The sequence below is a fragment of the Anopheles gambiae genome, chromosome 2 (assembly GCF_943734735.2).
Source record: "Anopheles gambiae chromosome 2, idAnoGambNW_F1_1, whole genome shotgun sequence".
NCBI classification, from domain to species: domain Eukaryota; kingdom Metazoa; phylum Arthropoda; class Insecta; order Diptera; family Culicidae; genus Anopheles; species Anopheles gambiae.
This window is the reverse complement of record NC_064601.1, coordinates 87,484,871-87,507,655: the sequence shown is the minus strand read 5'-3', so window position 1 is coordinate 87,507,655 and position 22,785 is coordinate 87,484,871. Positions and strand designations below refer to the sequence as shown.

At 45.3% G+C, this 22,785-nt stretch overlaps 2 protein-coding genes across 10 annotated transcripts in view; one reads left to right on the top strand and one right to left on the bottom strand.

Moving 5' to 3' along the window:
* Nucleotides 1–5,931: 5,931 nt before the first annotated feature.
* On the bottom strand, nt 5,932–10,810 carry LOC133391877 (ice-structuring glycoprotein-like). The gene has a single exon (XM_061648455.1). The coding sequence runs from the start codon at nt 10,750–10,752 to the stop codon at nt 9,235–9,237; it is 1,518 nt and encodes a 505-aa protein (XP_061504439.1). The 5' UTR covers nt 10,753–10,810; the 3' UTR covers nt 5,932–9,234.
* Nucleotides 10,811–17,142: 6,332 nt separating this feature from the next.
* Nucleotides 17,143–22,785, top strand: part of LOC1276354 (uncharacterized) — a 68,177-nt gene continuing 62,534 nt past the window's right edge. For 2 of the 9 annotated variants that reach the window (XM_315691.5, XM_061652114.1), the window contains exons 1-2: nt 17,157–17,300; nt 19,339–19,546. The gene's annotated coding sequence lies outside the window, so the exon portion shown is untranslated. Of the gene's footprint in view, nt 17,575–19,009; nt 19,090–19,338; nt 19,547–22,785 lie in introns of those variants that run through there. The other 7 variants (XM_061652115.1, XM_061652116.1, XM_061652118.1 and 4 more) reach the window with 7 other exon arrangements.

Sequence of the window (22,785 nt, the reverse complement as noted above, 5' to 3'; positions counted from 1 at the left end):
TCTTTCCGATCCCGCATCAGAACCCTCCATAATCCCGTGCTGCCTTAATTTTCAATTTTTAAATTTTAAATTCTAATTTTCTAAAAAAAATTTTTTCTCAAATTTTAGATAATTTGTGTTAATTTTTGTTAGGTTAGGAACATAGGTAATAAGTATTATTTAAGTATTTGTGTAACCAAAAGGTAGACAAATAAATTTGAATATGAATATGAATATGAATATGAATACAATATCATAGAAAAACTAGTATGCGACCCATGCTCCTATTTTAAGAGGCATTTTGGCCCATGGAGTCAAATGAGTTTGACATCGCTGCTGTAGGTCAACGGTGTTTGCTTCGTTGTTTTTTAATTCATTATCAGTTCAGCTTGAAGAATTGTGATAACTTTTATGGTACATTTATGAAAAAAATCTGCAATACAATGAAATCCCATAACTTTACGTCCCATAACTCATTGATTCATTTTGAGGCACACACATACTTTCGGCAACTAAGTAGAACATTCCAACCAAATCAATCGATTTACAGACCAAAATTAATAATGCTTTAGAAACAAACATTGATAAATTGGTGGGCAAATATGCGGCAACGACTGTAACATCAAATGTGATTATTTCATAACCTTTTCATGGTGCACGCTATTGTGCAGTTCTGCAATCACGTATGACGGCTACATGCCAATTAATTTGGAAACAAATTCAATCGTTATCTGACAGACTTAATGCAATATGTTATTTGCTGTATACCCTCCTACCAGAGCACACCGCTCAAAATTCATCCGTTTCTGCCATGTCCATGTCTGCTAAATTAATATCAATTCCAGGATGAAAATTTGCACACTCACATACACATATACAGCAAATAAAAGACAACCAAATTGATCAGTAAGAAAGCAAAAACAAAATACACTAAACTCCATCTACTCTTCTCCGCGCACGCACTGAACAAATGTAAATGTGATACGCGTATGAGTGCTTAATAGATGCAAATATTTGCACACGGTACACATATTAGATTGATACACGGTATGCAACCACCACCCCTCACGGGTGCACATTTTATGCTGCAAATGGATATCGATCCCAGTTGCATACTGCAGCGACAAATTTGTCTACTCGCTGCAATCGCATGCTATGCTGTCCGATTTGACTGTATTTAGTTATTGTTCTTTCGATGAGTGTTTTTTGTTTCCACAGCCTTCCACCTCCGATTTGCAACAGAGTGTTTGCATTGCCGCTAGTTTAATGTTTCACTTCAGCTGCTCTTACCCCTCCATTGTCCCCTTTCTCTTAACAATAATCTCTTTGCTGCGTGCGATAAGCGTGAATAATGAATCCAATTCGCAATTATGCCCGATCATGGGTGCTTCAGTTTGTACTCTCGGACACGATTGTAGTGCCCGGTTGATTTGCTTTCTCCTTCTGTGTATGGGTGTGTTTTTGTTCATTGATTTGTTGTATAATTTTCATCACCATACACAACAATCGATTTGTCGCTTGATGACAGCAAACAAGGGAGAAAAAGAGAAAAAGAAAAACGTATAGATTTTTTGCTGCACATGGCAAGGGACAAGGCAGAGGGACTGGATGGGACGTAGCAAAATGGTCCACTTCCCACACGCTTTATTGTGGTCGCGCGGAGCTTTTTTCTCCAATGCCGTTTGGTGTCAGCATACATCAGACGATGGAAAGACTCATGCTGTGCCCATCGATTGAGCTGATTGATCTTTATTGACGGTTATGAAATTAAAATTGAACCTAATTTCATTTCATAAAGCCGGTTCGTAGTACAGTCGTTAACTCGTACGACTTAACAACATGCCCGTCATGGGTTCAATCCCCAAATAGACCGCGCCGCCATACGTAGGACTGACTATCCTGCTATGGGGGGAATCAATAAGTCACTGAAAGCCAAGCCCACAAGTGGCTACAGGCAGGCCTTGACCGACATCGGTTGTTGTGCCAAAGAAGAAAGAAAGAAAGAAATTAAAATTAAATTTTATTAAAATTCACATAACCCTTCGTTGCGATGGGAGGGGTTCGAAACGGGAGCTGGGATGTATGTCGGTTGAAGAGTGCGTGCATAAAATTCAACAAGCATTAACGGTCGAGCGCGATAATCAGACCCGAGTGGCCGAGTGATTTCGGGTTAAACGGTAAGCGAGGCGGGAGTGAGCTGTTTTTGATGCAATAACAACACTCTCTTTTATTATCGCAGCAACTTCACCCGCCCTCTTGGCCCATATGACGCATCACCGTCGAATAATGATAACAAAAGGGCAAAAATTGCCAAAAAAAAAAATGACAACCCAAAAAAACACAAACGGGGAAAACAATAAATTTAAGCATTCATTTTTCCTCCAGCTCAAACGTCGCCTCTCGAATGATAAGTTGGTAAATGGGAAATAAAGCAATCAGCATCGGCCGGAAACAATTCATTTGGAGCCGGGCCAAACTTTTCGCGCGCGGCCAAAGAGATTAATAATTTTCCGGCACCACGGTCGGAAAATTAATGTGGTCTTAAATTTTACAGATGGCAATAATTTTTCTCCGTTAGGTGTAGGTGAGAAAGGAGAATGAGAGGGCGAGGCAGGTATAGAAAAGGATAAGCGAGATATGGAACTAATTGATACGGATTTTCTAGGCGTGATTTAACGTTTGGTTGGTGGATTTTTGTTCCCAACGAACTGATTCATCCGATTTTCCATTTTTAGCTTACTCATTTGGTGCACCACATGATTGGACCGTTATCGTTATCTGAAAATAGTTACTCGAATGCATTCTAGTAACAATATCATTCATTTGCATGGTTGAGCGGACTTGACATCATGCAATTTACATGTTGAGATCTTGCTCTATCATACCCAATCTCGAAAGCTTACCTTAATCAAAACGTCATATCATGTACAACTAACGATATCATGACCCGTTCCTGAGTGTTACTGGTTACTCTGTTGCTTCCGTAGCTAATCGTTTTTCCTAGATAAGGATGTAGTCTGAATGACTTGGAATTACCTGTCACTAGCAAACAAGACATTCAAACAATGCTGAACACCTTCAGGCCTTTCAGTCTTTACCACGGGTAGTTAAACTTCTGCATTTTAATTCAGGTTCTGTATGTTTCGCATGAAGAAATTCTGGAATGCTGGAAACTAACTAGAATATTTCAATATCATAGAGTTTTACTCTTCACTGATGAAATCTTTGCTATGGCGAAGGATTTACAAGACTGCAGGTGTCTCCAACAAGCATTAAATGTTTTCAACTTGTAGTGCACTAATAATGCTTTGTCCTTGTGCGTTGATGAGTGTAGTGTTATTTCGTTTGCTAGGGCTAAACAATCGTTATCCATTAATTACAGCACAGTTAATCAAACTCTAAAAAGGACCAATTCCATTCACGGTTTTGGTATCCTACTTGACAGCCGTCTCAGCTTTAGAACACAATGTGAATCTGTGATATCAAGAGCAAAACAAATGTTAGGTCTAATTATACGAATGCCGAGAGAGTTCCGCGACCCTACGACTATTATTGCTTTGTATTGTTCTTTTGTTCGTCCAATTTTTGAATATGCTATCATAGTACGGAGCCCTTCCTCAGACATATCGTCTGCACGTCTAGAATCGATACAGCGAAAGGTTATCAGATATGCGATAATGCTACTTCCCTGGAGGGCTGGAGACCCTCGACCTTCGAACGAAGCTAGCTGTCCACTATTAGGTCTTCAGTCTTTAGCCACTCGTAACCAAATAGGCTTATGTCTCTTTGTAGACAGTCTCCTTAACAACACGATTGACGCACCTAGTATACTATGCTAATTAAACCTTTCTGCACCGACAAGATCCCTCAGACCACATCAAGCTTTCTATATTTCACGTTATCGAACCAATTTCAGACATTTAACGTTATGTGTGTCGCGTTCAACCACGCCTATGACCTGTACAAGTTCAATATGTCCGCATTCCGTGAGCGTCGTCGTTATTAACGAACTAAATAAATAAGAACTCTCAAATATGCCTTCAGTAAGTAGTCCTTGGGGATCCCTAAAATACTAGAGTTTTTCTAATCAAAGGACAGAATCAAAGGCTTCTTTGAAATATACAGATTATTTAGTATTAAAAACTATTTACCGGAACACTCCACTAATAGAGATTCTAAAAGTGTTAAGCTTTTGCCGGGACTGCTCCTTTGCATATACAATTGCATAGTTCTAGGGGTATTTTAAATTGTGGAGCAAATTATGAAATGTTTCTTAATCAGCTTCTTAGTAAATCATATTTTCCCTCCGCAGAATTAATTTAAGAACTGTCTGGAAGTTCTTTTCATTTGCGGAATATTAAATGCTTTGCGACATTTTGATTATATTTCTTTCGTTAAAGCGAACGCCATTCACTCGGCCCACTCCACTGCCGGCCATATTAATTCTTCAAACAACCACCTACACAACATGGCGGTCTTCTGCAGAAACCTTAAGCAGAAGCGAGCATTAACTACATCTCCAGTGTTTATGCTCTCTTGGACACTGAACGAGAATTTAATTGCTCCAAACAATACGCTACACGGTAGCGACGCAAAGTCGGACTACGCAAAGGATTCAAGGAAAAGTCAAAGCCAAAACCCAACCTCCCCGTTTTCGGTCCCTTTCCACCGTGAGGTTCTTCTTCACCTGTGAAGCTCCTCTTTGGCCCCGGTCAACGACAAACCGGTCACGGTACATTTGACCGAGAGAATCGTAAATTCGCCCGGGTTTTCGTCGAGTATCTTGCTTTGCATAAATTACCTGCTGCTTTGGCTGCTTCTTGCTTCCATTCCCGCCGATCTGCTGTTGCCGATCGTCCCCCCTGTGAGGAGAAGCGGTGGTGTGAGTGTATGTGTGTGTGTGAGGTGCGTTACATTTTCCGTGCTCCAAAGGACCTCCCCCAGTCGCCGTGGCTCAAGACGTCGGACAGATTGCTGGACGACGGTGTAGGAGCAATATCCAGACAGGTCGTCTCGAGCCCTGCAGTGCACAGCAGCACGGCAAAAGAAGGTTCTTGGAACAAGCGAGCAAGAAGCCGGAGGTCTGGGCAAAGTTTGTTCAAAGTACTTCGAAACGTTTGGATAAACGATGCACACACCACCGTCCAGCAAACTTGCCATTCCACGGGATCCTCTCTCTCTCTCTCTCTCTCCGTCATTTTCCGCTGGAATTCTTGGCCTTCGGGCAGATGCAACCCATCGACCGGGCGGGCATAAAACTGCCATCGTTAATAAAACGTATAGATAAGTTTATGCATAGTTTTGCCAATTTTACATCCAGTGCCGCCGTTTAGACGGCACAAAACGACCGTCCCATATCACACGTACCAGCGCGTCCAGGGTTTTGGCATCGGTTGCCACCAGTCTGACGCGTCAGGGAGATACACTACGCCGGAAGCGGGGCCCGGTCCAGGTACGGTAAGGCGGTTGCCCGAGCGCCCGTTGCCAAGAAAGTTTTTAATTAAGGCCAAAGTAGTTTCCTCATGTTGTTTTTTGGTTTGTTTCTTTTATGTACCATCCCATTTGCTGCCCATTTTGCGATCGATTTCGGTGTCCCCCTGCATTTTGTTACTTGATTCCTTTTCGGCAAGGAAACGGGAACTCATTCGCTTGGCAGACTTTACAGTCCCGTGTCCTTTTTTCGGCTGCAGGACGACGGTTTTGTTTTCTACGGAAAGCAATCGAGAAAATGAACCCTAGCAGTCGAAACCCCATCACGCATTCGTTTGCTCGATGTGAAAAGTTATTAATTTACGAGTGAAGTGTGGCACCATTATCGACCATAAAGCAGGATTACTGTCGTGTGAGTTTTTCGGGCAAACGATCGGGTTGATCGGATCAGGATAAAGGGGAATTTATTTTACAAGCTTTACTTTCGACACGTGTTCTAACGGATTTGATGTGAATTTGAAATTTTTTTTTTATAAATGTTTTATTAAAAACGTGCTTAGGTTCTATTTAACATTAATTTTTACAATGAACAACGCAGAACTTCTATGTCAATCACAGCATCATTGTTTCCAATGATGTGGATGACATAGTTCGCAAACAAACTTAGGATATGGCTGCGTTTACCTGCACTAATGCCGTTTAGTACAGGCAAACGCAACAAACCGAACAATAACGTTGACGAAGACGGACACCCTGAAATTACAACGCTAATTCGCTGGTGCAGAATCTGCCAAGCATCAGCAACTCTTCTGCAGCCAGCGAATTTGTGTTCCAGGGTGTCTATTGCAGAACAAAACGAACATGACGGAGATGGGACGCGGTTCATTCGATGCAGCAGCTCTCCATGGCTGATCTTGCCGTTTACCAGCAAGAAGAGCGTGCTGCGTTGAAGGGACGATAGACAGGAACGATGAATATTGCGCCAGAGTAGCCGCCAATTCACTGACGGATTTTCCAAGGCTACCTTCGGCTCAAGAAGCACTTCCGTCATTGTTTGGCGAATCCAGCGTGTCGTGATGGTGGCTGATGGGGGTTGGTAGCCAAGTTGCTGTATGACGATACGCAGACACGGGTACGTTGACGAAACAGCGGCGATGTTCGGAGGATTCCCAGCACAAGAAATGTGCTGACCTCCGACTCGTAGACAGTCCTGTTCCGTAACATACCGGTTCGTCAACAGCGCCTTGGCCATGATGGCAGGAAGGTGAAGGTTAAGCCCACCACGGTTGCGAGGCAGCGCCAGTTGCTGCAGTGGGACTCGGAAGCCTCCGGATCCATCCCAGAGGAACGTGTTCACGGTGCAGGTCACCTTCGCTATGTCCATTGCACGGGCGCCACAAACCGATGCAACAAACCACAGCTTGGGGAGTAGGAAGGTGTTCAGCAGAACAACCTTCTGCACCACGTTTAAGTCCCTCACGCGATGAAGCCACACCAGCTGTCGGAAATGGTGGATCAACAGGTCCCAGTTGAGGCTCATAGCTTCTCGTACATTGTTGGTAAACAATATACCGAGGAGCCTAAGCCTCTCCACGGTACGAAGCCAAGGGACCTGAATGGCATTTGATGTGGTGTATCCCACGTCGAGCGCGATGGTTTTGTCGACGTTGAGGCGGGCTCCGGAGACTCTGCCAAACGCTTCAAAAGCCTCACGCACCAACTCGATTTTTTGGGATGAGGTAGTCACCACCGAGATGTCGTCGGCGTACGCATTGACCAGGTCATCCTGGTCGCAGCATATGCCTTCTAGTCTGGTGATGAGGGGATGAAGGTATAGGATGAAAAGGTGCATGGAAAGTGGATCCCCCTGACGAACGGATCGTCGGATGGAAATAGGGGGAGATAGGGATCCGTTGACTAGGATACGGGAGGAGGACTGATCACCAAACCTTCTCAAAAGCCCCACCAGCCCAGGATTGAAACCCATAGAAACCATGTTATTAAAGAGGAAGCCTCTATCGACGCGATCGAACGCCTGCGAGAGATCAAAGGAGACTAGTTTACCACACTTGCGTTTCATCTTCAAATCAACCACCCTCTCCTTAACAGAGAGTACAGCTTGAAAAATGTTGCAAGGTTTGTTGCAACACTTTTGCGCTGTCGAGATTATCCCCCATTTCCCGATTATACAATCGAGACGGGGTTTAATAACCTTCGACAAAAGCTTGTAGTCTGTGTTAAGGAGTGATATAGGTCGAATTGAAGACATGGCATCCCCACCCCCCTTCTTCCTCACCAGCACTATGACCCCGTCGACGAAGCTTCGAGGAATCTCTCCGCGGAGTGCCTCATTGAGCACGAGCCCAAGCTCGCGCTCGATGACGTCGAACGCGCGGAGATAAAACTCCTTGGGTATTCCATCTGGGCCAGGGGACTTTCGAGACTGTGAGTTTTTGATCGCATAGAGGATCTCACCAGAAGTGATTTCCTCCATGCAACCATTATTGATCTCACAATCCTCAGGAATGACGCGTGTGCATGTAAATGTGTCGTCTGTTTGTGTGTTGTCTGTGTTGTCTGTGGTGTATAGCTCTGAAAAGAAGCTCCTAATGTGAACATTTATCGCGTCTTTATCAGTTAAGGATGTCCCGTCTTCAATATTTAGTTTTTCGATCACAGTTCGCCTCCTCCTCCTTTCCTCAAGCTGGAAGGTCGAGATGTTTTCGCCACATACGCGGGTTTCATTGATACGTTTAAAGTCCTCGGAAAAACGTCTCTGAAGGAGAAGCATTTTACCTTTTATACGATTGATATTCGTCAACTCGTTAGGGTCAGACAGATATCGCTCGTATGAGGACTTCAACCCTCTGTAGAGGAGTTCGTGGTGCAAGTGGAAACTTCGGAATCTCTCATTTGTTTTCCAGCGGAAAAATGATTTTATTTTAGGCTTCGCGAACTCCACCCACCACGAGATCCACGTGCCGTAGTTTCGACGCTGTTTAGTCCAGTTATTCCACTTGCATCTGAACTCCTCCAGGTTTCTTTCAGTTAATACGTGTGGCCTCAGCTGCCAATAACCGTTGTTGGTCAAACGATTGGGCGGGGTTGGGAGGCAGAGGCGCACTGTGAGTGCCTTGTGATCCGAAAAGGAGAGCACATGCATATCGGTAGTCCTTAACTGTGTTACCAGCGAAGAGGAGACATAACAACGATCGATGCGTGACCCCGAACCACTAGTGATGTAGGAAAACTCCACAGAGTTGCCTCTGAGAGCCTCCCAGCTATCACTCATACCCATGCTGTTTACGGCGTTTCGCAGAGCAAGGCTGAAATTCCCCCCACCCGTGACATCCTTCGACTTCAACACACAGTTGAAGTCGCCCGCAAGAATGACATGAGGACATGCATTCCGCAGATAGAACGCCACGGTACGGTTGAAAAATTCCTCCCGCTCCGCCCCACGCTGGCTTCCCGAAGGAGCATAAACGTTACATAGGGTGGCTATATTCTCCAACCGAACGCAGATTAGACGTGAGTCCAAGCTGCGCTCGACGTGAGAAAATTTTAAATGGTCCCGTAAAGCGATCGCCGTACCCCTCCTCGACGCGTCAACATTAGACAAAACATTGTATCCTGGAAGCGCTAGATCCGTATGATATACTTCCTGCAGAAATACAACATCCAGATCCATCGTCCTGATAAATGTCTTAAGAGCTTCTAATTTCGTTGCGCTGGATATGGTGTTGATGTTAATAGAAGCTATATTACAGCTACCATTAACAATTGTTCTTATATTATTGGTCACCGTATCCATCGCAACGAAATTCAGAGGTTGTTAGTGGTGGTGGCCTTTTTGGATGGTCGACCAGGCTTACGCTTGGCGACCATCGTAAAGCTGTTCATGGATGAACTTGAGGCGTCACTCTCGACATCTGACTCAGTGGTTCGCTTACGTGTTACCGTTCGCGGTTCATCCGTGGAAGGGCCTGGAAAGGGGGCAGGAAGGACATCGAGCGGTACCTTAAGGGCCAGTGGAGCACTTGTTGCCGCTGGGTTAGCGACGACAGCACCAGGGACTTCGGCAGTAGCAGGAGCGGCGGCAGCAGCAGGATCATCCTTATCCATAGGAGTGGAGACAGTCGCAGGAGCGCCGGCAGCGAGTGCGGCGGTAGCCACAGGAGAGGCGGTAGCCGCATGAGCGGTGGCAGCAGCAGGAGCAGCAGCCGTGGATGCGGCGTTAGCTGCAGGAGCGGTGATAGCTGCAGGAGCGGCGGTAGCCACAGAAGCAGCATTAGTCGCAGCAAAGGCGGTAGCCGCAAGAGCGGCGGTGGCCACAGGAGCGGCAGGAACGGCAGGTGATGACGCATCATCGAAGCGCCGATCATGCGCGGAGACGACAGCATCCGTCGTGGGAGCGATAGATAGAGCTGGAGCGACATGCTTATCGTTCGCATTGCTTATCTTCCCCTTGCGAGAGTTCGGCTTCGGGCTGGAAGGCCGAACGGTCACCGGCACGATCGGGATGATCAGTCGTGCGGCGATCTTCGATGCGTCGCGTGGATGCTGATCTTCCACGTTTGCGTGTGTAGGTGCAGGTGTCGCCGCCGATAGGAACCTTGAGCGGCTCTTCTTCTTTTTCTTCTGGCCACTATTGCCTGCTGCAGTGTGTGACGCTGCTTGTGGTGTGGGTGCAACTGTTTTTGCACTAACGGTGTTGGCGTACGTGGCCTTTACTTGTACAACGTTCGCAAACCGATTTTGCCGGTTCTGTACACAATTCAGACCGTGGTGCACCGGTGCAGCACAGTTGCGGCAAGTTTGTGCCTGACCACGATAGGACACACCTGTAACCTCCCCACAGAGTGTTACGTAGGAGAGGATGGGCTTTAACAGCTTCATCCTCAACACACGCACACCGTTGAGCGCACCAGCTAACGGTGAATCGGGGGCCCATACGCCCTTGGTGACGGATAGGACTTCACCGTATTGTGCCATCTCGGCAACAATTTCCTCGTCCGGGATTAGATGAGGCAGATCGCGCACGGACACGTCTACCGCCCCATCTACCATCTCAATATTGATGGGAAAGTGCTTTTCCTCGTGCGTGATGGAGTGCTTTCCTCTGTGTTCCTTGACGATGGCCTCCGCATCCTCCACCCTTTCCATCGTCACAAACACACAGCTCTTCGCACTATTTAGCTGGGCGACTTGCACTTTTTTTCCGCCGATTCCCAGCCGCTCGCACATGAAATCGACGGTCTCCGAAGGAGACGGTCGCTTTGGCACCATCGAGAAATCGATGCGGAACGTTCCGTCCGCATATTGCGATCGCTTATTCGCCATCGCGGGGGTTTGCAAAAATGAATCAAAACACGACTGCACTCGTTGACGTTTTGATTCGTACTGATTTGCAAAAAAAAAAACAATAATCATTTCAGACAGTTCATTGGATTAGCTAGAGTTGTTAATAGAAGGTATTGGAAAATGCTTCGTATTACGTTCGCACAATCAAACGAAATTATGGATCGTAAAATGGATGATTGGTTTTTGGGTTTATATGTTAATAAAAATTTGTCCATTTTTATTTATTTCTTCAATTTTTACACTCCTCAAACCAAACCACAAAGTGAAATCGTATATTGTGCAATATAAAATTGCCTTAATATATAGAAAAAGGAATAATATATTTTTATAACAAAATGGAAACATATGACAAGAAAAATTGAACCAACACTTTAAGTAGTAAATTGAACTTTTTCATTTGTTAAATTATTTAATTTCTGTTTAACAGGAATTCGCCCTTTTTGTCTAAATATATCTGGTTGAGTCTGTTGAGGAAACATACCATAAGCCTCATCCATTGCGGAGAAAAGCCATTTTCCTGGAAACGATAGTATCGTTTAGAATGATCGGATCCTGTCGGATTAAATCCAACGCTTGCTCTCTGAGATTGAAGTTAACTTTGCACGTGTCTTTACGTATCAAGTCATTAGGGCAAACGAGTTGTGGTTTTGGAAGCATGAAGTAGTATACTGTAAGAATACTGTGATATAGATAGGAGTGAAATAGTTTGAAAGTGTTTAAATTAATGGATGGTAACTGTATTCCTGTCTCTTAAATATACTTTGCACGTTGGAAAAGATTACAGTAATCCTCTATCTTGAATAGTAATTAAGCCATTCAGGGCCAAATTCAATGCCGTAAATTTGCCCAAATAGGACTCAAGTGAAAAGAAAAGAACAAAGCCTAAACGCTTCAACCCTTTCATCCGTTTTTTTCTGTTATTCTTGTTATCACTTCTAGAATGCCTGGATATCCTAGTCTACTCCAAGCACACAGCACATTTATATCCTGCTCTGCAAAACTCCAAGCACAGCAACGGTCGGGAACGGTATCGGGATTCGGTTCATTTGCGTTTGCAAAGTCCGGCTTCCCATGGCCGCACCTCTCCAATCGCATGAGCCACCGTTTAAGCCAACATCACCATTTATCAAGCCGGGTTCGCGCGCCTACCGTACCGGCCGGGGCGACCAGTTTTCGGTGATTATATTCGAGAATTTATTGGCAGACAGTTCCGGCAGTTCGGCAATGTGGTAGCGCGCAGTGCACCGATTTGCAGTACCGCAGCACGCATGGAACTTTCAACGCAGACAATGCGGACAATGTAATTGAATGGTGAGTGGACAGGAATGTGACATGGAACTGGGGGAGGGGAGGGGGGGAGTTAAAGGGGGCGCCTGACAGAAGTGTAGGATGCCGAAGCATTAATCTTCGGGCAGTTCGGTCCCAGCCTTTCCCATGGAGAGCGAACGTGAAAACGTGCACAATCCAGCAAATGAAGATCTAATGGTTGGTCACCGTTTCGAATAGGGGTGAAGTGCATTCTACAAAAGCTCCCGGTAGGTACTGTTGGCACACCATGAACATGATCGATTCGTAGACAGTGCAAACGGGAAATCAGGAAATTTGTTGCAATAGAAAGTCATCGAGGAAGATTGCTGCAAAATGCCAGAAGCAGCAATGTTGGCTGTGTTCTTTTTTCACACTTAGCTTACTGCAGGTTTGTGGCGTTACAAGTTGTTGCTAATATTGGCATTATTTTTAAAACCTTGCTCGCAGTGACTGAGTATCCCTTGCTGCATTAACTTGTTTTATTAAATTATATAATATATAGATATATAGATGTGAGGCATAACGATGGTTTGCATGCATATGGGAGGTCACATGGAAATACACCTACGGCATCACATGTTGTATAATTTTTTTTACCTTCCTCTTACGATCAATGAAGCCCACAGGGCAACGCTTCTAATTTTAGTATGAATGCACTATTCTACATTACTCTTTGTGTATGTTAGTCGACGTAGTTTCTTTACTAATCGAAATAGCATAGCAGTACGATAGAAGTGTTGATTTTGATATTGACCAATTTATGATATATGTTGATAATTTCTCTACGTCAGTTATCTATGTCTAAGGCAAAAGGCTGAATATTATAATACCGGAAAATTATAGAAAATAACCAAACATTGCTGTGATTACTCTACAAACCATACCTCAGGCATATCGCCATTAAGCTAAGTATAACAGTTTAAATGTCTAAGATACTTTTCAACTCTAATTTCAACCTATAATCGAATCGAAATTCTGAAAGTTGAAATTAAAACTTCTTTACATAAAAAAATGATCCTAATGAATGCATATGTTCAGCTGTGACAACAGCAACAAAAATAACAACATCATTAGCCGTGTTAAGCTCAAATTTATAATGTTTCCTGGAATAAATATGGAGCTGCGTAAAATATCGGTTAACGGCTTAAAACACGAACCATAAACCTTAGTTCCTTATTGATCCATCTGGTACGTGGGAGAACACCTCTCATGGAAAAACCCAACCTCCATCGTACGCTATAAAACGGGACTGTATACTTTATAGCAACAGTGAGGTGGATGCTCTTAATTGCTAAATAATCATCACAAATTTATCCCTTACACGTGCACCGAAAGGGGAGAGGGCACGGGCCAAACCCATAAGTACCGAGTGTGTGACCGCACGTTCGCTTGCACATTCTTTAGGTATTAATGTTACAGTAATTTGTTTCCACTTCGCCGCACACTGGCGTCACGCTCTGAAGCGATCCATGGCAGCATTATCGTACCGGCACCGGCACGGCAGTCTTTGCGTACCGCTGAGCTGCTTGAGTCGTTAGCAGGCAGCCTGGGCAACAGCAGCATCCACTGCTGCCTATGCTTTTGCCAAGTGCAAACAACCAAGACCCGGGAACGAGACCCGGGAGCGGACGTACTGAGGCTTTCAGGAGCAGTGTGCCCGTAAAAGGATCTAATGTAAAAGACCTCGCTTGCATAAGACCCTTCAGTGTGCGCGACTCGCAAGTATGCGGCAGTATAATTTTGCTTCTGGAGTAGCACCAGCCAAGCGCGTAGCCCTAAGAGGCCGAGGACGGCAGGAATTACGGGGGGCCAACGGTTGCCCTTTGACAACGCTGAGCGAAGAATTCATTCAAGACGGTCGTGTTCCGTTCCCAACAATGTGGCAACTTTTCAACAAAAGCTTTGCTTTGGTCATTTCGCTTGCCCGGCGTGGATGAGGAAAGAAACGAAAAGGGAGGAGGTACCGAGGTACTTGAAATAAAGTTCTAGCTTGATTCTTAACTTAACCCGGTATGCTCTCTCTCCCTCTCGGGCGTCCTTCTGGAGCACTACAGCAGCAGTCGCTGCTTCCGGCACAAAGCACACCAAGTGCCGAATTGTTCGATCCTTGGGGAGTTCTTCATCCCCACTGCTCCAATTTTCTACTTTCTGCGTCTGCAGACTTCTTGAAGCAGCCGTCGACCAGTGGTAGTGTTGATGATGTGATTCCAAGTACGGTGTTTGGCTATAATGCACTCTCTTGACTGGCATAAGCTTCAACATGTTCAACTCCATGATAAATCCTGATTATATTTCCCAAAAATTCCCTCTTCATGTCCCTAAAATCTCTTCAAAATCTACGTAATTATTGCCGTTCATATGATTGAAGTCGTCCAAGTTCCAATATCAATACTAAATCCACCGTCGAGCATTGCATCTGATACAAAACAATGTTGTCGCATAGATAGTCTTGAAATAACAAGTGACCTTGATTAAAAATCCAACAACTCCCAAAAACGCCTCAAGAAAGCCTTACACGTTCTCACAACACTAATTGAGTGACACAATTTCAACTTCCCAGGCTACATTCCATGTAATGTGCGTGGTTGGACCGTCGAAACAGTCTGGACTAGTTCAATGTAAAACAACGTACCCATACCCACACCCAGCACGGCTTGCAAATCGTTTCGCACGCTCATTCCGCTAACCGATCGACACGGAAACCGCAATCACAGCAACGCACTTTTGCTGATTTATTTACCATTTACAGTCACGACCGCACTAGAGGGAGTGAGTTCAGGGGTTTTACAGTTCCCTTTCCCACGTACCCAGAGATCATAGGCAGCAGAGCAGCAAGAACGTAATAGGGTTTTTGGTTTTTCTTTTTTGTTCTAGCCTTCAACGCCCCTTTCGTTCCCCCAACACACACACACACGCACGCACACGAACACACATATTGCCCACTGCTCGGAGCCGCCAGATAAGAAAATCGGATTTATTTCTATTTTGGGACTGATCGCTTCCTACACGAAAGCCACTCGTAGCAAGATCGACGGTTCCACATGGCCCCGGTACCATTGCTGTAGGATGCGGGACGCTTCGTAGTCTGCTTGTTTTGTTTTTGCTGCTCTATTTTACGGCCAAACTCCGCCGGGCGTTGTTTGGGCTATGTGCGGGGGTAACGATTAATTTGGCTTGGCCAGTAATTCTCCCCTGTCTGAGAGCTGTGCGAGCTGGAGAGATTGGAATATTTTTCGTCAAACTAAAAGTAGCATTTAATTTACGTCGAGTACTTCGAGTATTTAATTATGTATCATATTCTTCATTAGTTAGCTAGTATTATTCAAAATAAAATCATTTCCAGTTGCAATAAAAACGTGACATAATTTTCACCCCATTCTCAGAAACATGTGTTAAACAAATGTGTCAAAAAGACAAGCTAAAAAGAGGCAAAGAGGTAACAAACAACCGACCTCCAAAAAAAAATCAGTCAAACAAGGAGCGCCTCCTCCAGCGATGTCGCAGCATGCAGTTTCTTCCGTTTTTGTCCGCGGAATGTCAGGCAGGAGAACAAACACGCATCCGTAACCTTCGCCAACGCTGCTGACGAAAACGGCAGACATCGCGTTCCGCCCCCCCCCCCCCCCCTCTCCCATGCGTCATCAGATGCAGGTTTCCGAAGCGACCGAAATCGCTAAATATTTAATGCTGCCAGCCAAACGGCAGCAAGCGTGTACACACTCTCTCCGTGCAAGGGCGCCTCGGGCGCTGCAGACACACTTGAGGGCGAGCGAATTTTGTCCTAAAGAGGGTGGTGGGGGAGGGGGGAGGTGGTACGATACAACGCAACCTACGCCATACCGCCCACGCGCACACACACGCCACTTTTGGGGGTGAGTTTGGAGATACCCTAGTACGCTGGGGAAGAACATGTACGGAAGGTTATAGCAACCACCAGGTGGGATGGCGGCGTGAGGGCGACCATGTAAGCGGTTCGCGGGTGTCAATTATGCTTTCGATGGTACCCCTTTCCGGCAGCGTTGGTCCGGGGGCACGCAACATCGGAGAGCCATTTCTTCTTCGGTGTGCGCTTCTGCAGAGCAGTCGGTGGCTTCCAATCTCCGGGTGGTTTGGTGGGATGCTGTCGAGAGATAATCATCCCCCGTTCTCTTATGCTCAGTGCCCTGTTTTGATTTGATTTCTCTTGTCTCTCGCTCTCTTTGCTCCCTCGCTCGGCTCTCGTAATGCTAATTTGCTATCTCACTATGGGCTGTATTCATTAACAGTGAGGTCCGTCTGAGGTGAATCTTTGAGGGACGCATAACTTAGAGAGATATTTATGATAGAGAAACTAAATCAATGTGTTGCTCATCATCATCATGACATCAAAGATCTCAAGTATTTAAATTTGCTCTCCTTTGATCGCTTAGTGACATATTTTTTTGTGAACTGCTATGCAAAAGTAAGGTTATTGTTTAATTTTGTTTACTGATCTGTAATTATGTATTGATGTATTGTTTGCTAATTTACCATAATCAGAGGCTAGTGTTATCACAGCTTTATTTTTGACTTTAATTTCTTTAATTACCAATTTTCTATAAAACTATCACTTTCATTTTCAAAACATCAAAACTCTTTCAAACATCAAAATTAGATAAGCTTATTTAAGCGTTTAGTTTCTATGCTGTTTTGTACTTCCCTTCTTGGTTATTTATTTATTACTGTGTTATATATCTTAGTTGACGACATTTATATTTCATTAAATTATATAAATTATGTTCATTTCTAATTTTTTCATAGCTTTTTGTTCTGCTTCTTTTACGTTTTTAATGCATTTAATGTTTTTACGTTTCTACAAACTTATTTCTCTTAAGCTTTCAATTTGTTTTGTTTATGTTATGTTAATGTTCATGTTTCTTTTGCGTTCTTTTGTTAGTTTTCTTTCTACGTTTCTACAAACTAATTTTTCATTAAAATTACAATTTTTTCACTTCATTCTACAATTCTGCATAGTCAAATTGGTGAGCAAGAGAGCCGAAATCTCTCCCACGGCAGCAACCCACCCAAGAGAGTGAGAGAACGAGCCCGCGAGAGACGGCTGGCGAGAGTGGACAGAAAAATCAACGCCAGCAAGCGACATCCGTGAGTTGTTGCGGCCTGTCTCAGTGAGTGAGTTTTCGTCCTGTTCGTTGGTTCGATCTGCGCTACCGCTGCGTTGGAGGATTTGTCTTGTGGCTGCTGTAAGAATTGTTCCACCCTTTCATCGTACAAAACCCAACCAACCGCCACCCCCCTGAGAGTGGTTGTGTAGGATACACCCTTTTCTGCCGCGTTCGTTCACAAAAGAGCGATTTGTTTCGAACTATTCCGCATCGTGTAGTGCGTTTTTGTGTATGGTACTTTAAACCTGAACAAACAGTGCTAGATCTCCAGCATCTTCTTCCAGTGTGTGTGTGTGCACTCATGTGTGTGTTTGTGAGTGGGTGAAACGACAAAAGAAGGCAACGACACTGTGTACGGGACAGCAGCGTTCCTTATGTTTCACCTTTCGCTTAAAGACGCATAAAACTTCATAAAACCATGGGCAATACAGCAATACGCAAAGGGGTGCGGGAAAAGCAGAGACCAGAACGCAACGGCAAAAGACGCGGGCGGGAGGGAAAGGGACCATTTAAATGGCGTGTAAATGAAACGGGTTCGATAGCAGGAGGGTGTATGGACAGCACAGGGGAATTGTCTTGCCGTGCCATGTTGCCAACATTATAATGGTGTGGCGTTTTGTGCGAAGATGCTGTATGTGTGACACTGTGTGTAATCGATTATGTGTGTATCTACGTTCTCAAGTGCCAATGTATGTGTGTGTGTTTGTATGTGTCGCATTTATGTGTGTGAATGTGTGTGGAAGTAAACGAAACATGCCACAAAGCACAACGACGACGAAAATTGGACACAAAACAAAGAAGCATAAGAAATAGCATAACACCACAGATACAGAAACAGACACGGTGGGAGGCGAAGCAAAAAAAAAACAAGCACACAAAAAGTGATATAATATAAGATGCTGATAGATCGAGATTCGGACAGCGAGATGCTGAAGAGCCAAGCATTGTCGTTAAAGCATTTTTGATAACTTCTTTACCCCATGCCACCGTAGTATTGGCTGGCAAATTTTCTTCCACTCTGCTTAGCCCAGACGCGATTCCGCCTAGCGAGTTCCAAAACGAGTTCCCGCAGAAGATGGTTGGATAATTTCCAGCAGCGTGTATGCAATACGCCGTTCCCAGTGCCATTGACCGATGAAACCAGTGCTTCCCGCGGCGGGTTTGCCCTGTGTCGCGTCGCGGTGTAAATAAACTCAATTGAGCGACGGTTGCAAAGACCTAACCAGGGACCTCCAATAGGGGAAGGCAAGGAGAGGGTTCTATCTTCTCCAACTCCAATCCCCACCAGCGGTTGCCCGACTCTTTCTCCACGCCGTGTCATGTGGGGGAGAGAAAGAAAATGGAAAACTCTACTCGCTCTTCCAAGTGGCCGTGTGGCCGGCGTTCGTGTCCGTACCCGGGCTGTGACTTTCATTAATTGGATGTATTAATGTCAATAGAGAAACATTGAGTAGATTGCGGATCTAGCCATACCATGGGATGACTGTGTGTTGGTGTATGTGTACGTTTGTGTGTCTCATTCAGGCTTGGGAATAACGGTTTCTTGCAACGATTTGCCCTGCGTCCGATGCGCCCCAATCCGATAAGAGCTCCTCCCGAGCTACAGGCGGTGTTATACGCCGTGAACTGGTTCTGTCATTTCTGCACAACCGACCGCAAACAAACAAAAAAACAAAACCGGGACGCTAGCAAACTAGGGGACATAACTGTGCACCAGGAACCGGGGACGACGCTGGTGCGAAGACGGGTGCCGCAACGATTAGAGAGAAAGCCTGCTTAATCAGTGTTCGCCCTACGCCTGTGACGCAGCGCAAGCAACCCAGCACAGCCAGACAGGCGCACAAGCGATAACTCTGCTACGTACGGGGCAAGTGAGATGCAGTTCTTGCCAGAGTCGTAAAAGAATAACGAAAGAATGAACCAATCGACAGCAAATACAAAATCTAACGCGCATTACAAAACCCGAATAGGAAAGCGTGTTTTTATTGCGTTATGAAAGTTTGAAACTGTTTTGCTCCTCGAACGGGGTTTCTGTATATTCTAAGAAGGACTGTACTGGGCAAAACACAAACACGCAAGTTATCCCAATACGTTTTTTTCGTTACTTTCTTTACAGTAAATTTTTCAGCCGTTCCAGTGTGTGTGTGTGTGTTTATTATCCAACAGAATAAATTATTGGTGCACAGAAAAAAGGTGAAAAACAGAGTTGCGAAGCGCTTGAACAGTGAACTTTGACTTTCCAGAAAGTCCGAAACTCCTTATCGGTGGCATCTTTGAGCCGGAGCAGCAAGAATCAACCCAACAGCGAACCTCATCGTGCGAAGGTGAGTGGAAAGGATAAGCGTGAAGACTGAACGTACTGCTGCTTTACCCAACCAGTCTCTTTCTCTGTTAACACTTCTGGAATATCTCTGATTTGGGCAAGATTGTCGCTTGCTCGAGCCGCACCACCAGTGTTCCAGTGCGTTGAGATTTTGAGCCCCCGCAGGATTTTCTTATGCCCCTTAACCACACAGTGCCCAGATTTAAAGTCCGGGTACCGTTGGGTCGTTAATAAATATAAAACAGGCCGTAAAATGGGTTTACGTTCCCAATACCCAATCCCTCTCTCCGCGTTAAGACCCGTTGCTTGCAGGCTCCGGGGAATGGCAAAGACCTGTTTATATCTTGACACCTACTTGACTTGGCACCGAGACCTTGGCACTCTGGCCGGTGAAAAGTCGCATTAATCGGTGGCTAATTTTACGATCGACATGTGGTGTCGATAAATTTCCGAGGCCTCCCCTGCCGGGCACACCATATTCGAGGAGGTGAGGATTATAAACTGGATTATGCAGGAAAACTTTATCATTTCGCATTGGATTTTGCGAGGCGCCATATTGGAATGAAGGAGTGGGTTACAGCTTGCGAGGGAGAGAGAAAGATTAAATTCCCAGAATAAACACTTCAACTTCGACTCGGCACTAAATGTCAGGGTTGCAGCGCCTGTGTCCCAAGGGTTGGAAGTTCTCCAGTTTGGAGTGTGTTCTGCCCGATGTATCGATAAACTGGGGCGTGCAGATGTAAAACCAGTTATCCGTGCCCTGGCTCCTTATTTGGAATTCGCCACCCTCCCCAGTGGGCTGGCTGCTCAGACAACCCGATCAGAACGGATGCGAGCAGTTCGAACCACCACCACTCCAGCAGTTTGATGTATTCACCTAGTTAACACTCAATATTTGAGCTATCGTAAACTTGATGAATAGCTAATCGGATGCAGAATCTTTAATCAAAAAGTCGTTTCCGGACTCCGGGTGGACCGCAGGACCGTAGCGTAGCCACCGTCATTGAAAAGTCTTTTCGTCTCAAGAAGGTTACACAGCTCTGTTTACGGTGCCAGTTTAACCCCTCCCCGGGGGCGATCCTGGGTGATGCGAAGTGGCCGAGATTAGAATCTTTTTGCCAACTCTCTGCAGAAGCTAGGTCGGAAGCGCTTTCTGCGAAAAGTGGTGCATCGATTCCGTACCGAAGTGGGATCAATATTTCGTTTTCAATTTCCACTCGCCTTCTGGAAACCCAAGCACTCACTCTTGGCCAGGCATCTTGTTTGAACAGCGTTTATGTGTGTTTTGTGTTTCCGTGCGGGTGTGTGTGTGTGTGCTTTAGCCCTCGAGCACTGACATGAAGATTGTCCCTCGAGCGCGTCTCGGGGAGAACAGGCAAAAAAGGAAGCAATAAATCTGATTAGCTTTCGGAATCGAGCCACTTCAAAAAACTACTCTCCCGTGGCTAGTCTGCCTCCCACCGGCAGCACTGTGGCAGGGAAAGGGTTTGCTTCAACGAAAACCCTCCTTTTTCCGGCGTGATGGCGCTTATGAGCGTACGATTGAAGCGAGGCAGAGACGCACAGGGGAAGTGCGCAATGCCAACGACACAGTGCCTTCACAGAACGCAAAAGAAAAGGACACGGAGAGAGCCCGAAGGGACGGACTGTTTCTCGAGATTGTACACTTGTGATAAGGTGCACGGATGTGCTGTGGATGGAAGTTGTTCGACGTACCGTGCCCTATACTCTCATGGTAGCCATTGTCCATAAAATCGATTCGATGCTGTGTGTGTGCTTGAGAAGTCCTGTCGCAGAGGCAAACGTGAGGAAAACTATCCAGGGGACTGTTTCGAGGCAAACTGTACGGCGCGCGAAAGCGCTTTCCGGTCGGAGATTAGATACGGTAGAGGGCGTGAAGGCAATAAGTGTAGTTTATCACAGCCCACACACTCACACCAAACTGCACTTACGAATCCTTTTGAGATGTGTGGACACGATTCTGCCATCTATGAGCTAAGCATCGGGATAAGCGTGGTGGTGAGAAATCTGATCGGACATCGAATACATATTCCAGAACACGAACACTGTCTGTCAATGGATTGTCCATTGAGATTCTGCCTTTCTGCCTTACTCCAATGCATATTTACTCGGCAGATTGACAAATAGAAAGAGCCTACCAGCCTCAGAACTTCCAAATATTGAACCAAACACCAATGTGACCCTTGCCTTTGGAGACGTTGTTGTGGAAATGTTTCTATAGGCAATGGCCGAGCAAAATGAATCTGTACCAAGAATCAACGTACCTCGGCTTCATTGGAGTCTCCCACCCTGCCACAAGACGTGAGGATATGACTGACAGATTTCGTGCATCCAAGAAAACGCTGAACACGGCCAGGCATAAAAACCGAACAAACCACGTGAAGCGAAACTTCGATAGCTATGTTTTCCTCCCCAAGCTCCAATCCAATGCTCAAATCATCAAGAAAAACCTTCAACTAGCGTTCAATACTGTTTCAAGATGGCGTGAGCTGTTTTTGTACTCTCCAGTGACCGTCGTCTATGACATTCGCTAGCGCCTGTGTTCAGCCTGCAGGCACTGTTTCACTGCTCGTACCGATAGCCCTGTGCTGCTCCATGGCGCAACAGCAAAAGGAGGACGCAAAATCTCCTCTTGGCAAAATGTTCAATATTTTATATAGACTTTCTTCTTTGCTTCCATGCTTCCCCATTAAAAGCTGGAGCGAGTTTTGGGCGGTTTGTTTTGCTCCGTTTAAATTCTTAATCCAAAACTTTATGCTTAAAAAACGCACACACAACAACGACTTTGCAGATTCTTTGCTGCTGAATTTGCGATTGATATCGTCGATGTGTGTACTTCTGTTTGTTGGTGGCCAAAGTACAAACGACAAAAAATCGAGCATGTTGTGCTATCTTTATTATTATTGCATACGGTGGACAAAACTTCATGGTTGCATAACGTGGCTTTAAAAAGTAAAACACTGTGCCACAGTAGCATCATGACAAAACACTTTAAACAAGCTCAATTTCTCGGTTCTTTCTCGTTCGCTTGGTCAATCTAAAAGCGACGTAAAATGGAGAGTTTTTTTTCTTCTTTATAAAACATAATTTAAAACCCATTTCAAAGATTACTCAACAAAGTTGAGGCACACAGCCATTGATCCCCGGGTCGGTCTGTGTGCCCGGCAGCGCTTAAGCTTTTGCATATCCCACGCTGCGGTGGTCGATAAAAGATCCTTC